Source organism: Rattus rattus, chromosome 4, assembly GCF_011064425.1.
Source record: "Rattus rattus isolate New Zealand chromosome 4, Rrattus_CSIRO_v1, whole genome shotgun sequence".
Classification (NCBI taxonomy): Eukaryota; Metazoa; Chordata; class Mammalia; order Rodentia; family Muridae; genus Rattus; species Rattus rattus.
Genome location: NC_046157.1, coordinates 8,255,596 through 8,271,482, shown reverse-complemented (window position 1 = coordinate 8,271,482; position 15,887 = coordinate 8,255,596). Strand labels below are relative to the sequence as shown.

Genomic DNA, 15,887 nt, shown 5'->3' with positions numbered 1-15,887 from the left:
CTCTGCTGCTGCTCTTCTTTGGAACTGAGGTGGAGTAGACAGGAGAGAGCAGAGACCAGAGGGTTCTAATAGAATTAGGAAGGGGCAGAACACTGTGGCTGTGCTCGCACTGAGGGTCAGTGGGGGTGGGGAGCTGGCAGAGTTCAGAGATTAACTTCAGTTAATCTCTGGGCAAGCCAGAGCATACACATAGATTCATCCAGAAAGCCCTGCTCTGAAGCAGGATTTCCTATCCTGGGTGCCTCAGCCCACCTTACCCACTGCTCCAATAATCCCTAGCCATGGGCAGGCTCAGGGTGTGCCTGAGGAAAGAGGATGTTCTGTGCTGAGATTTGTCCAGAACCAGAAACCAGAACATGTGACTCCTTCTGAGAGGGACAAGTAGATTCTGGGAGCTGTTCCAGGAAGAACCTTCTACCTTCGACTCTGAACTAGAGCCTAGATCACTGATCCACACTCCCCAACCCAGCCCAGCTCAGTCTACAATGCTTTTTTTTTTCTGTTTGGCTCCCACTGGATGTGTCCAGGCCTCAGCTATTGCTGTTATCTCCATTGAAGGAAGGTTAAAAGCTTGACTCTGCATTAGACAAAGATCGAGAGCCCATTCATCCAGGGCAAGATGGCAGCCAAGAAGTGCACTAGGACCCTAATCAAGAGACGCTAGCTCACTGTCACTCCAGCCACACCATTGTTCTGAGGGACCATAGTTGTTAATAACAGAGCTGGCTCTGAACAGTGGTCCTCAGCCCTGACTGCAGGATGATCCTTTCATATGCCCCTGCTGCTTATGGCCTGGATACAGATCACAATGCTAACACCTTTCCTAATTTTCCAGGTGATTCCAGTGTGCAGTCATCTAGCCGGCTGCTAACATAGTCCTCAGGACTTGCCAAGTTTTCATGTACATAGGAACTACTTGGGGGATCTTGCTAAAGACATTTTTCATTTCTGGGGAACCTCCAGGTGCTGCTAAAACTGATATCAGGGCCATACCCAAACAAGGGGATGAAGGAAGTCCTCGCCAGAACTTTTTTAATTGGTTATTTTATTTATTTACATTTCAAATGTTGTCCTCCTTCCAGTCTCCCCTCTGCAAACTTCCCATGCCAACCTCCCCTCCTGAATATATCTACGAGAGTGCTCCCCCAACCACTCACTTCTACTTCACCCCTCTAGCATTCCCCTATGCAGGGGCAACAAGTCACACAGGACAAAGGGCTTCTCCTCCCATTGATGCCAGATAAGGCAGTCCTCTGCTCCATGTGTGGCTGAAGCCATGGACCCATCCATGTATACTCTTTGGTTGGTGGTTTAGTCCCTGAGAACTCTGGGGGATCCGGGTAGTTGATATTGTTGTTCTTCCTATGGGGTTGCAATCCCCTTCAGTTCCTCCAATCCTTCCCCTAACTCTTCTAATGGGGTCTCTGGGCTCAGTCTGATGGTTGGCTGTGAATACCTGCTTCTATCTTAGTCATATGCTGGTGGAGCCTCTCAAAGGACAGCCATACTGGGCTCCTGTCTGCGAGTACTTCTTGGTATCAGCAATAGTGTCTGGGTTTGTTGTCTGTAGATGGGATGGATCCCTAGGTGGGGTGGTCTCTGAATGACCTTTCCTTCAGTCTCTTCTCAATTTTTTGTCCCTGTGTTTCCTTTAGATAGGAACAATTCAGGATTAAAAATTTTGAGATGGGTGGGTGGCCCCATCCCTCAACTGGGGTCCATGCCTTTCCACTGGAGGTGATCTCTTCAGGTTCTACCTCCCCACTGTTGGGTATTTCAGCTAATGTCATCCCTGTTGGGTCCTGGGAACCTGTTGAGGCTTGTTTTGTATCTGATTATATGGTCAATTTTTGGGAAGGTACCATGAAGTACTGAGAAGAAGGTATATTCTTTTGTTTTAGGATGAAATGTTCTGTAGATATCTGTTAAATCCATTTGTTTCATAACTTCTGTTAGTTTCAATGTATCTCTGTTTAGTTTCTCCTTCTATGATTTATCCATTGGTGAGAGTGGGGTACTGATATCTCCCACTATTATTTTGTGAGATTCAATGTATGCTTTGAGTTTTAGTAACATTTCTTTTACAAATTTGGTGCCTTTGCATTTGGAGCATAGACATTCAGAATTGAGAGTTCATCTTGGCAAAGTTTTCCTTTGATGACTATGAAATGTCCTTCCTCATCTTTTTTGATAACTTTTGGTTGAAAATCAATTTTATTCAATATTAGAATGGCTACTCCAGCTTGTTTCTTGGGACATTTGCTTGGAAATTTTTTTCCAGTCTTTTACTCTGAGGTAGTATCTGTCTTTGTCACTAAGGTGTGTTTCTTGTATGCAGCAAAATGCTGGTCCCTATTTATGTATCCATTCTGTTAACCTATGTCTGTTTATTTGGGGAATTAAGTTCATTGATGTTGAGAGATATTAAAGACCAATGATTGTTGGTTTCTGTTCTTTTTGTTGTTTGTGTGGTTCTCTTTTGTGTTCCTTGTGAGAAGATTAATATCTTGGTTTTTCTTGGTGTAGTTTCCTTCCTTGTGCTGGAGTTTTTCTTCTATTATCCTCTGTAGGGCTGGTTTAATGGAAAGATATAATTTAAGTTTGGTTTTGTCATGGAACATCTTGGTTTCTCCATCTATGGTAACTGAGAGTTTTGCTGGATATTGTAGCCTGGGCTGGTGCTTGTGTTCTCTTAAGGTATGGCATCTGCCCAAGGTCTTCTGGCTTTTAGAATCTCTGTTGAGAAGTTTGGTGTAATTCTGATAGGTCTGCCTTTATCTGTTACTTGACCTTTTCCCCTTACTGCTTTTAATATTCTTTCTTTCTTCTGTTCATTTGATGTTTTGATTATTATGTAACAGAAAGGAATTATTTTCTGGTCCAATCTATTTGGTGTTCTGTAGGCTTCCTCTATGCTTATGGGCATCTCTTTCTTTAGGTCACGGAAGTTTTCTTCTATAATTTTATTGAAGATATTTATTGGCCCTTTGAACTGGGAGTCTTCATTCTCTTCTATACCTATTATTTTTAGGTTTGATCTTTTCATTGTGTCCTGAATTTCCTGGACATTTTAGATTAGAAGCTTTTTGTACTTTTTTGTTTGTTTGTTTGTTTGTTTGTTTTTGACTATTGTTTCAATATCTTCTATGGTATCTTCTAAACCTGAGATTCTCTCTTCTATCTCTTGTATTCTGTTGGTGATGCTTGCATCTGTGACTCCTGATCCCTTTCCTAGGTTTTCCATCTCCAGGGTTGTCTTCCTTTGTGATTTCTTTAGTGTTTCTTTTTTTCATTTTTAAATTCTGGATCATTTTGTTAATTCCTTTATAAAATGATAATTCCTTTGTTTGGTTGTGTTTTCTGTAATTCTTTAAGGGATTTATGTGTTTCCTCTTTAAGGGCTTCTATATGTTTACCTGATTACTCCTGTATTTCTTTAAGGGAGTTAATTATGTCCTCCTTAATGTCATCTATCATCTTCATGAGATAGGATTTTAAATCATAATCTTGCTTTTCAGGTATGTTAGGATATCCAGGGCTTGCTGTGGTAGGAGAGCTGGATTTTGATGCTGCCAAGTGGAATTGTTTTCTGATGCTTGTGTTCTTATGATTGCCTCTAGCTGTCTGGTTATCGCTGGTGTTAACTGGCCTTGCTGTCTCTAAAGTCTATCCCTCCTATGGGCCTGGTTATGTTGGTCCTCCTTGGATCTGGCTGCCTCTGAGTGTGGGAGGAGTGTGCCTAATCTGTGAGCCTGGCTGGGGCAGACCTCCTGGGAGTCAAGCTTAGTCTGGGTGTGGGTAGGGTAGGGTAGTGGGTGCTGGAGCAGCTGATCTGTTCCCAGATCAAGTTGCAGACCAGAAGGAAGATGTGATCTTCCACAGCAGGGCAGGAGGTCCTATGTCCTCTGGACCCTGGGGTGGGGGTGGGGGTGCCAGTTTGACCAGGTATTGGGGTGGTGGTATGGGACTTACCTGTGAACCTGGTGGTGTCAGAATTCCTGGGGCTCAAGCTGTCTCTGAGTGTAGGAGGAGTGGGGAGCTAGAACACACAATTTGCTCCCAGGCACAGTTGTAAACTGCCTGTCCCTGATTTTTGAGAACCCACTTATGGCTAGCTGATACTTACCCATGCCATGGGCTTTAAGAAAGCCCAAAAACCTCTTTAAAATGTCTAGTCCTGGCCTAGATTGAAATAGGGAATTAGAATCACAGTCTCAACTCTTCTTCTTCAAATAAGGAAGTGAGTGTCTGACTTGGGGCCATGAACACAATGGAGGTGGGGTTGGACGCTTGTAGGGTTTAAGATGGTGCTCTTGAGTAGCAGTAAGGACCTCAGCTTGACTCACTGGGAGGTGGGATGGGACAGGGCAGGACATAGGATGTGTGTGCTCTATTCTTCAGGTTCCAACTGGGTTTTGACAGCTGCTCACTGCCTCCACCATCCACTTGATCCAGAAGAGCCAATTCTACACAACTCACATTTGCTCAGCCCTTCTGACTTCAAAATTATCATGGGTGAGTCCGGGCCAAAGTCTCTAAAGCCAGCTGTGGTTTCTGGAACAGAGTCCCACTGCCACAATTTCCAAGACTCTCCTTTACAGACTAAAGAGCACCTGCTGGCTCAAATCAATTTAACGCTCTGTCCGGGTCCAATTAAGAACTAAGGCTACACATAACAGCCTGTAAACGTTATAAGGGGAGCATAGTCTGTTGCAAGAGGGAAGCAGGGATTTTTGAACCTTGGGAATTTGTAGGAAAATGTGGCTGTGAATTAGTTAACCACTTTAGCTCCTGGCAGGTCACACATGCAGAGCATGCACCTAAGAACTCTCTGGACTGTGAATGAGACACACATGCATACACGCACGCACACACTCACATCAGCTAATTTTGGTATGCCTTGACTAGCTCAATTGCCGAGCATTTCTAATCCTCCCTGCAGCTTTCCCCCTCCAACTTTCCTGAGTCAACTTGCTAAGTCAACATTTCATTTCTGCTACACCAGACCCAATTGGGGGAGTGGCCCCTTTGGTCACTTTCCCACATTCTTACATGGCTGGTAGCTCTCTTTCTTCTGAGTCGTGGCAATTCTCCTCTCTCCTTCCTCTGTTCTTTGGCCTCGCAATCTAAAAGTCCCGCTTTTATCATCCTGTCCAGCCATTGGCTGTTGGCAACTTTATTTCCCAATCAGAGTCAACTGAGGGCAGGCTTCCTTTAGCATCTGAATGTACAGATTCCCATGTGATTCTGGGAGCTGAGTAAGACAAATCATTAGAACCAATCCCCAACAGGGCAATAACTTTTTAATGCACATCAAGACCTTTAGTAATTAAAACTTTGTTTTTGGAGTTAAGAAACTCTCCTTTTGTGACCTAACTTGCCTTACAAATCGGTCTCAGAGGACCTGAAAGACGGCTCAGCAGTAAGAGCACCCACCCTTGCAGGGCTCCAGAGTTCCTTTTCTGTGTCAGCAACCCCAGTCCCAGAACATCCGCTTCTGACTGCCACAGGTACCCATGGGCATGTGAATGGCACACGTGTACACACACACACACACACACACACACACACACACTAAAACAAAAAGAAATCTTTTTGAAAAACCCAAAACATAGCACCAAGAATAAATAAAATATTTTCAATATTTTTATTTATTTATTATTCTATTTTAAGATTAGTTTACAAAGCTGTGTGTGTGTGTGTGTGTGTGTGTGTGTGTGTGTGTGTGTGTGTGTGTGCAATTTTGGTTGGTTCTTGCCCTTCACCCTGCTCACCTGTCTCCCTGCCATGCCTTTTTACTCCCAATATTCCTCTATTCCACTTTGATCTATTGTCTTCCCTATCCCAATTCCCTTGGAGGCCTTTTCTGTTCATGTGGATTCCATTCTAGTTTCCTGGTCTTTGCCGATATATTCTCCTATCTACACATGCATATGTAACAGTCCAAGGCTCAGACATACATGTGAGAGAGAGTATACAGTAGTTGACTTAACCTGGATTATCACATAGGGAAATCCTCTAACTGAAGTACCCGAGAGGCTTCACTAAGCAGACCACATATGACCCAGACAATAAAGAGTAACTATTATCAACTAGACACTCTGGTTAATAATAATGTTAGAGGTGGAACCATGAGAATATGAGGGGTATGGAAGGTAGGACAGGATGGCTGAGAGGGTAGTAGCAGAGAGGACTTAAGGCTGGACCAGGTACTAGATGGGACTGGGGCTGATAGGGAGCAAGCATCCACTTCGCTCCTGCCTCACACACCTTCTGTGGCCCAGGAAAGCACTGGAGACGGCGCTCAGATGAAGACGAACAGCATCTGCATGTAAAGCACATCATGCTCCACCCACTGTACAACCCCAGCACATTTGAGAACGACTTGGGTCTGGTGGAACTGTCAGAGAGTCCAAGGCTGAACGACTTTGTGATGCCTGTCTGTCTGCCTGAGCACCCTTCCACTGAAGGTACCTGTCTTAGTTGGGGTTACTGCTACTGTGGTGAAACACCATGACTAAAAGCATCCCAGGGAGGAAAGGGTTTATTTGGCTTGCACTTCAAATCACTGGTTTTCACTGAAGGAAGTTCAGGAACTCTCACAGGGCAGGAACCTAGAGCCAGGAGCTGATGCAGAGACCATGGAGGAGCGCTGCTTACTGGCTTTGCTCCTCATAGCTTGCTCAGTCTGCTTCCTTATAGACCCCAGGACCAATGCAGGGATGGCACCACTCACAATGGGCTGGGCCCTCCCCCATTAATCACTAATTTAAAAAATGCCCTACAAGTTTGCCTCTAGCTCAGTCTTACAGAGGGTATTTCTCAACTGAGATACCCTCCCCTCTGGTAACTCCAGCTTATATCAGTTGTCATAAAGACTAGCCAGCATAGTATCTCTCCCCTGACCATATCCTGTACTGAAGCTGCAGCAATAGCAAGGCAGTCTTCCCAGAGCTGCGGAGGCTGTAGAAGGACAGACACCTTGTCTCAGAGCCTGTGTGACTTCCCACTGCTTCCCCTACAACAACAAAATTGGAACTAATTCCGTGGTGACCCAAGTTGTATCCCGCACAAGATAAACAGGCATATGTGTTTTCCATATAGGAACCACACAACCAGCCTAGGGACTGCAATAGAGGATGCAGCATCCTATTGTATTAGTGAGCTAAATAAGTACAGGGGAGATTCTGAGAAAGGAGACACGTGCCTGCAGGAAGAAATTATTGCATGTAGCCTGGGGGAGGGTAAGGAGGAGACTGGAGTTAGGGAGTAGAAGAGTAGACAGTGTCAACCTTTTCTGAAAGTCCTGTTAGTCAAGAAAACCTGCCATTTTATGCTGTCACACCCCAGCATGACAAAGTAGCATAGAGAGAGAAAGATGGCGGGGGTGTGGCTCAGGTTGGCAGCAGAACTTTGCATGGCATGCTTGCCCTGTATGCTCTGGGCTCAGGCTTCAGTCCCCAGCACTACACAACCAATAAACGGTGGCAGGACAAGCTGCAGCTAAGGGACAGTAGTTGATCACCAGCACAGTTCCAATCACAACGCTGGCTTTCCTGGTGAGTCATCTTGAGGATGCCACCAGCCTCAGTCAGCTTAAGTCCTTCACCGCTAAATTGGACACAAAACCCCAGCAGGCTGCCTGTGTTATTAAAATGAAATACCATAATCAGAACATGTCCAACCCGGAGCAGAGCAGGAGGCCAACTCAGGCCAGCTGGCCTCCTTTTCCTTGGAATTCAGTGTGTCATATCCTCACTCATTTCCTGAGGCTTAAAGATCACACACACACACACACACACACACACACACACACACACACACACACACACACACACAGCTGGAATCTGAGAAGTGTTTAAGAGAAGTGAGCCAGCAGGAAATGTGTAGGTAAAGCTGGCTCTCACTAATCAGGCACTGTGTACTTCACACATACCAGCTCCTGGCACTCACTAACTTATTTACGCCCCCTAGGCCTTGTAGAACGTTTGGCATGGCTTACCGCTATGCCCATAAATTACTGCGCCTCTCAACTCACACCAGAAAAACTTCTTTCTTCAGAAGATAGAGATCAACCAAAACTTGACCCACAAGTGGTCCAGTTGCATAGAGTAAGAGGCTGGGAGAATGCCTGGGCCTAAATGAGACATCTACATCATACCCCACCTCCCAGGGTTCAGGGATCATTGTGGAAGAGGTGGGCAGAAACAATGTCCGAGCCAGATGTGATGGATGCCTACAGGGAGGCTGTCTTCAGGACATAACAGGGCAGCTGCGCACATGACGAACCAGCAGTTGTGATCGTATGCATAAGACCTTTGGAAGCCCAAGTCAGACAAAAATCCCACCATGGGGAGGGAGCTAGGCACAAAGTCTCACCCCTAACTGAGGAGATATTAGCAAGCGATAGCTTCTGCGAAAGGGAGAGTCAGTTTAACTTAAGGGTGTGGCCTCTGGAGGGTCAACCACACTCCAGTGTAAGGCCACATACCCAAGAGTAGCATAGACTAAACAGATTGGATTTGTTGGGTTTAAGACAGGAAGGAAGGAAGAAAGAGAAAGATTGGAAGAAATGAACAAAGGAAAAGAAAGAAGAAAAGGAAAGGAAAAGAGAAATCACAAAGTTGAGTGAGCGGGATGTGGAGAGAGATGAATATGATCGAAATGCATTGTAAAAGACATAAAAAGAACCAACACAATGTGAAAAGAAAAGAAAGAGAGAGAGAATAGAGAAAGAAAGAGAGGGAGAAGAAAGGAAGAAAGGAAGGAGAAAAGCTGAGGCACAGCGTGTCATTAGCTGCAGATGTGGAGGGTCTCAGAACTTAAATGTAGCCCTGTTTTCCGTATCCAAGGCTCCTTATTAAATAAGAATGCACTGGCTTTCTCTACCCTTAGCTAGTTCCACATTGTCCCCACATCTGTGATTTCATAAACTTATAGGATGTCATGGCTAGTTTAAGGGATTACCAAGTCCAGCCCCTTCGTTTCCTGGATGTGGAGTCTGAGGCTTAAAGCAAGGCAAGGAGAGAAAATGTAGCCTGACCCGTTGCTGACTGTGCTGGGTGGGCTCCATACTTATTCATAGTTGCTGACCAGGCACCTCCTTCCTACACCCTAACACTACTGCACACATGAGGACTCAACAGGGAACAGGATGGGTGAAATGACAGCTCTCACACAGCCTCGGTGCCTTGCCAGCTGCCAGGAGGGTGAGGTAGATAAAGAAACCAGGCAACCCATCACAGGAGCAAATGCCCCCCAACCTCAGCAGCTCTCCCGCCCTCTTCCTCCTTGCCTGCTGCCTTTCTCTGAGGTAGCGGATTCAGCCCTTTCTCCTCCAGCAGAGGGGGATGATGCTGGCAGGGCAATTTTCAGCACACTCACCTCAGTCTCTCTCCTCACACTGTCTCCTCCAGGAACCATGGTCATCGTCAGCGGCTGGGGGAAGCAGTTCCTACAGAGGCTTCCAGAGAACCTGATGGAGGTGGGGTTTAATTCACATCCTACAAACAACCATCACCTGGCCTGTGTCGGGCCTCTTCCCTGTGTACTGCCTGCTCTGGGCTTTGGAGGCTTGGAGGAAGGAAACGATAAAAGACAGGGACTCAACTCCAAAATGTAATGGGACTCGAAGTCCCAGGAAGTTTGATATGTTTGTTTAACTGGTCACAGGCTCCAGTTTCTAAATACCACTCTGTGCGTCTGGCAGTGTGTAAAAAACCTCAGAATACAGAAATTCTCCCAGCACACAGCAAGTGTGGGTACCCAGCAGGCTCGTGATTCATCTGTGCAGCATGAAGACTACGCACCAAATTATCGAGAGCAGGGCAGGCTCCAAGAAGCACAGCCCTTGCAGTAGAGGATTCGACCACTGCACTTGAAAGCCACTCCCCTGTAATTTCAGAAATGAATCCTGAGCTTGACCTAAGGAGCCATGGCTCCAAGTCTGGGGCCCTAGGAACTTCCTTAGTCCCTGAAAGAGTCATTTCACCGTTCTAGGTGAAGGGGATTAGAGATCTCATCAAACTTACTAAATTTCCTCTAATAACTGCCTGGCTCTGACATTCCTGGGTTCTATTATGGGCCTGGGTTCTAAATCCTTCAACATATTTAAATCCTTGAGCATATGTTATTTTTATCACAGTTTAAAAATTTGAACGTATAGCAATCATCATCATTGTTTTTATCCATGAACTCCCAAGTAGTCACTTGCTGTCTCCTGTGAACTAGCTACAAGATTTGCCAGGGAAAAGAGGGGACAAAAGGAGTGGTCTATCTCCTGGGCTTCTTACGTTTATAGTCACAGGGGGCAGACAGGAAGTAGTTTTGGTACAATGAAGGTGATGAAGAGGGGCAAGGTGCTCTGGGACATACAAGGGAGATGGTTCAAGATGGCTTCCCAAAGGGCCATACTCATATGATGAATAGTAGTTAGTCAGGGACTCCAGCACATGCTGACAGCATGTCCTTATGACATGGCTTCCTTTTTCCACTTTCCTAGGAAGGCCATCCCAAGGAGAATCTTCATGGACTATAATAACAAGAACCAACAGAGAGTGTGCTTGGGGCACAGGTTCCATTCGGTTCTAGTAATGAGGGAAAATAGTGAGAGTTGCTACAGAGCAAGTGGGAGAAGCTGTCAAAGTACCTAGCATTTGGCATGGACAGCTGTAAAAGACATGGTCACTCTTGCAGAGGACCCAGGTTCAAGTCCCAGTACCACCTGTTGGCTCACAGCTGTCTGTAACTCCAGTTCCAGAGAACCTAATGTCCTCTTCTGTCCTCCACAGGTTCCAGGTATTCATGTGGCACACAACATTCATGCAGGCAGAACCACACATGTGTCAAAAAACAATATTCTTCATGTTCAGAAATACCGAGCATACAGTACTTAAACCTATACACTGTCAAAGCACTCGATTGTTCATTTCCTTTGAGTAACCACTTGTGACTAGTTTGTCAAAAAACCATGAGGTCCGTCTTTAAGATAAGGTATGAGAGTCTCAGTGGTCTAAGTAAGATCTCTCCTTCTTAAAGTCACATGCACCAGGTTCCAGAGCAGAGATGGAGGAAGCATATACAAACTGACATGGTTTTTCTATACGCTGTCATATTTGGAGTTGGTATGTGCTAGGCAAGTATTGTCTCCACATTACAGACAAGTTAAGTGAATCTCAATGAGGCAAAGCTGCTTGACCAGGGTCTGTAGCTACAGCAAGTCTATAGCTGAGGCTGTAGCAGGTGAGCCCAGTTCTCCATTCAGCCTTTACCTGCACCACACAGCAGTTCCTGAAACCAAGAGTAAGGTAGCTGGTGGCCCTCTCAGAGCTGTCAAAACAGCAAGGGCTCCTCGGCCAGGTGTGAGGACCAACCACAGCTTTGTGTTCCAGATTGAAATCCCAATTGTAAACTACCATACCTGCCAAGAGGCCTACACCCCACTGGGGAAGAAAGTGACCCGGGACATGATCTGTGCCGGAGAAAAGGAAGGTAAGACAAGATCCCAACAGCCATCTTGGGATTTCAATCTGGAACAGGGAGTGGGAAAAGAGAGAGGGAGAGGGGGAGGGGGAGGGAGAGGGAGAGGGAGAGGGAGGGAGGAAGAGTGGGAGAGTGGAAAGAGATGGGGGAAAAACAGAACTTTTGGCATCCCTTCCTGAACCCACACTTTCTGGAATCATCTTGCCCGATCTACAGAGCACGAGTTTAGATCCAATGGTCTGCTGCACCCTCCAGTGGCCGATTGTCTGAACTACAAGTTCAGACACAGGTTTGCTCTGGGAAAGGGGCTTTCTATTTTATCGTATCTCCCTTTTATCTAGGGGGGAAAGACGCCTGTGCTGGCGACTCTGGAGGCCCCATGGTGACCAAAGATGCAGAGAGAGACCAATGGTACCTGGTGGGCGTGGTGTCCTGGGGTGAAGATTGCGGGAAGAAAGATCGCTATGGAGTTTATTCTTACATCTATCCCAACAAGGATTGGATCCAGAGGGTCACTGGGGTGAGGAACTGAGTTTGAATCCCAGCCCAGCACCTACTGTATGGTCAATCACCAACAGAAGATCAGCAAATGCAAGCAACCTTTCCTCCCCGGGTCCTCGGTCTTCCCTGTCCATTCCTGGGTGATACTGGAATTCATTTAGCCCCCCTTTCCTCGCTCTTTATAGAGGCAGAGTAGCATAGTGGGGTCAGAACAGAAGGCTGGATCCAGGATCCATCACTTAAGATTTTCATAATGACAGACAGCTGACTGCCTCTTTGAGCCTATTCCTCAACAATGAGAAGCAAGCCCCAGACCTTATCTACCTCACAAAAGCATGCTGAGGAGAAAGTTAATAATAATGTAGTACTTAGTCTGGTGTTTGACCTAAACTATGTGTTCCAAAACTGTGACTTAGCAAAAGACATCTGTGCCCATGAGGCAGGTAGAGGTCCCTTATAAACTCTTGGTCGGGTTTTAGGGAAGACTAGTGCCACCTCTCCACTCACCCTCAGCCCTTGCTTTAATCTGCCCCCTAGAGTCTAAGCTTCGTCACCAAATACCATCCTCCCAAGCCCAGCCCCAATCCCCCATAAAAATGTAAACTAAATAAAGTTCTTAGCCCTATGACATGATTCCCAGTGACACACCCAGCAATGTCGTTTGGCACTTGAGCTAAGTATCAAATGGTAAGAAAGTCTGAGAGAAGCAGGAGCTGGGTGGATGGTGGGTTGTGAAGTCAGACATCTGCCCCTAACTCTCATGTGACCCTCACTACAAGTCTTTTCTTCTTGTTTTGAAGGTGCTTGTTAGCACTAGAATCCAATGGAGTCACATCCCCTATGATGAGTTAAATTCAAAGTAATCCAAAAGGGAAATGTTCATTAGGTTCAAAGGACAAAATTCTCCTGACCCTGAAATTCCCACAGTGATCCAGCATACTCATGTCCCAAAGGACATAACCAAGGCCAAGTGCAGCCAAAGATCTTCCCCTTTCTCTAAGAATAGTGGCTTTCCTGAGTCCCTTTTCACCCTCTAGGCATGGGCTGCACAAGGCAGGCCCTGGCAGGCTCAGCCTTACGCACTTGGACTCTCTCTTGCTCTCCTTCACCTTCACCCTCTCCACATCCTAGCTCAGCTCAGCCTGCCATTTCTCTGATTCCTACCCCTTTGTCTCATCCACCTGAGAACACTTGTCTTTGAAGAAGCTTCTAGAGACCTCATCCAAGACAAGATTTTCAAACAAACAGAAGCCCAGCCCTGAGTTTCTGTGTATGAGAATTGTTCTTCATAGAAGACTTTGCCCCTTGGCCAGCATTGCTGCTGCTAGAGTCCAGAAGAATCTCTGATAAATGAGGAAGACAGTGGGGAATAAGGACTTGTGGGCATTCAGCCCAAGGCTGCACACTCAGGGACAATTCACCCCTCTACCCCTCAGAACAAGGCACTCTATTCCTATACTCTTGATTTTTATGCAAAGAGATGGCACGGAGCCAGGAATCAGATACTTCTCAAGCAAGCTGCTACTCTATTTTAGTTCCTGATGAAGAATTTTGATGTAGCCTGCCCATTGCCAGCACTTCCTGAAGAGCTTGCAGTTCCAGGTCATGCTGACTGCTGCTGCAGCCTGCTGCAGTGAGGAGTGTATGGGTCATGGCTTCAAGATGCTCCTAGTGGAGCTGTGGCACACATGTGACTTTGATATGCGGATGACCCCTGATGAGTCTATTTTAAGAGGCATGGAGATAGAAGAAAGCCTAATGTTGTCTGTAATTTGAAGGGGAATGCCAGAGGGAGTTGACCTTCGGAGAGTGTGCATTTCTACAAGTGAAGCCAAGGAAACTCTTCTAGAAGAAGAACGGGAGTCCACTTCCACTCAGATACTACCAGCTCCTCCCATAGTTATGATATTTCCAGGAAACCAGCATGAGAATCAACATATAAACCGGCCTCTTTCCAAAATTCTTCATCAGGAACTAAAATAGAGTAAATAAATATTCTTATCAGAATATTCAACACTTTAAATGCCTCAGGATTACCATGCAGATACCAACTTCTGGCTGAGCCCAGTTTATCCTATTTATTCTCCTCCAATTATGACTTAATCTTTATCTTGAAAAAATAACTAAATGTCCCATGGAACTTGAACATTGTCCCACAAGTACCAGTTTGTGGTGATTTGAATAAGAATGGCCCCCATTGGCTCATGTATTTGAATGCTTGCTCACCAGAGAGTATTGCTACTTGAAAAGATTAAGAGATGTCACCTTGTAGTAGGAGTGGCCTTGTGGAAAATAAGTGTCCCTGGAAGTGGGCTTTGAGGTATTCAAAAGCCCAAGGCAGGCTCATGAGCTATCTCTTCCTGCTGCCTGTGAATCAAGATGTAGGAGTCTTGGCCACGTCTTCAGCACCATGTCTGCCTGCTTATCCCATGCTCTCTGCCATGATAAAAATGGACAAAACCTCTGAAGTGGTGAGCCAACCCCATCTGAGTGCTTTCCTGTGTAAGAGTTGTGTGGTCACAGTGTCTCTTCACAGCCATAGAACACTAAGACAGAAGTCTAGTTGCTGTTATGGTCCAAGAGAACTGATGACTTGAAACTAGAGACACGGAAGAATGGTATAACCATGGAGACTTCCTTGTCTAAATTCATCCAACTCACTACCTTCGAATCCAGCCAGTTCCTAAACAACTCTAAAATGTGCTGCCCATAAGAAGGCCCGCCTTCCAGGCAACTGAAATCTACCTCCCGAGAAGTTAATTTGTATAATGAGAGCTGTGATTTCACACCGTGAACACTGGTATTAGCAGTGATGATCGTGCCTGGGATTCATTAGTCAAAGAAGTTGTTGTTCTTATGGGAAACTACACATTCGTTCCAATAAACATCTGCATTGAGTCAAAGAGCTCTGCTTGGCTTGTGTACTTTTTCATGCACTGATGGGTCTGCTAAGTTGTTTACATGTTTCAAAAATTTGTTCTATTCGATTAGGATCAGTGTACCATGAAAAGAGAGAAACTGATGGGAAAGTTGACTTGTAGATTTGAAAGCATGTCTCTGGTTTTATGAATTCATTCTTCCTGAAAGAAAGAAAGAAAGAAAGAAAGAAAGAAAGAAAGAAAGAAAGAAAGAAAGAAAGAAAGCTACATCATTGTCCCTGCAAATTATCAGGATACTATAAAGTCGATGCCTCAGCACATAAATTATATTTCTCAAATACCACCCACATCCAGATAAGAAAGGGTTTTTGTTTTTGTTTTTTAGTTTGTATGCTCGATGTCTGTCTACTCTGGCATAGTCAACATTCTGGAATATGTACCTTCTTTCTGCCGTAAGTTAATCTATTCTACAAAGGCATGACTTAAAAATCAAACAAACAAACAAAAAACTCATCACCTCTAAGATGTTTTTCATGCAAGAGGTAAGCAAGATATATAGAGAGAGGAAATCAGAGCACTGTACTCACAGCAGAAGTACAGTGAATCTCAGTCTAGAATGGGTCTTTAAACCAAGGGACAAGCTCTGAAGCAGCAAAGGTTGACTTCAGTCTAGTCATTAAACTGGAAAAAAAATGCCTGCCTTCTTTTGTTTGAGATTATTAAATCCACGAGTCAGCAGAAAAGGAAAATACTGAGAAATTGTAAACTTAGTCCAAATATAAAAGTTCTTTTGGAAGTAAACATAGACGATGTTAGTATAAGTGAGCTCATTGATGATGAAGCTTTTTCATGCACATTCTTTAGGTGAACTCCAACAATAACCCGTGGTAAACATTACTCCTCTGATCCCCATTTTATGGCAAGCCAACTGAAGCACCCTAGAAGCAAAAACTTGCATAGCTACAAACAAGCCAAGGCCCAGACCTCCGGTGTATCATATAATCCTCTGTAAACAAGGCCCCTTTG

At 45.2% G+C, this 15,887-nt stretch overlaps 1 protein-coding gene across 1 annotated transcript in view; it reads left to right on the top strand.

Annotated features, from left to right (window-relative positions):
* Masp1 (mannan binding lectin serine peptidase 1) overlaps positions 1-14,886 on the top strand; it is a 70,799-nt gene extending 55,913 nt beyond the window's left edge. The window contains exons 12-16 of the mRNA XM_032900034.1: positions 4,402-4,515; positions 6,285-6,470; positions 9,417-9,484; positions 11,391-11,490; positions 11,823-14,886. Of these exons, the coding sequence (XP_032755925.1) occupies positions 4,402-4,515; positions 6,285-6,470; positions 9,417-9,484; positions 11,391-11,490; positions 11,823-12,013 (659 nt within the window). The 3' untranslated portion in view covers positions 12,014-14,886. The remainder of the gene's footprint in view (positions 1-4,401; positions 4,516-6,284; positions 6,471-9,416; positions 9,485-11,390; positions 11,491-11,822) is intronic.
* The last annotated feature ends 1,001 nt before the right edge of the window (positions 14,887-15,887 follow it).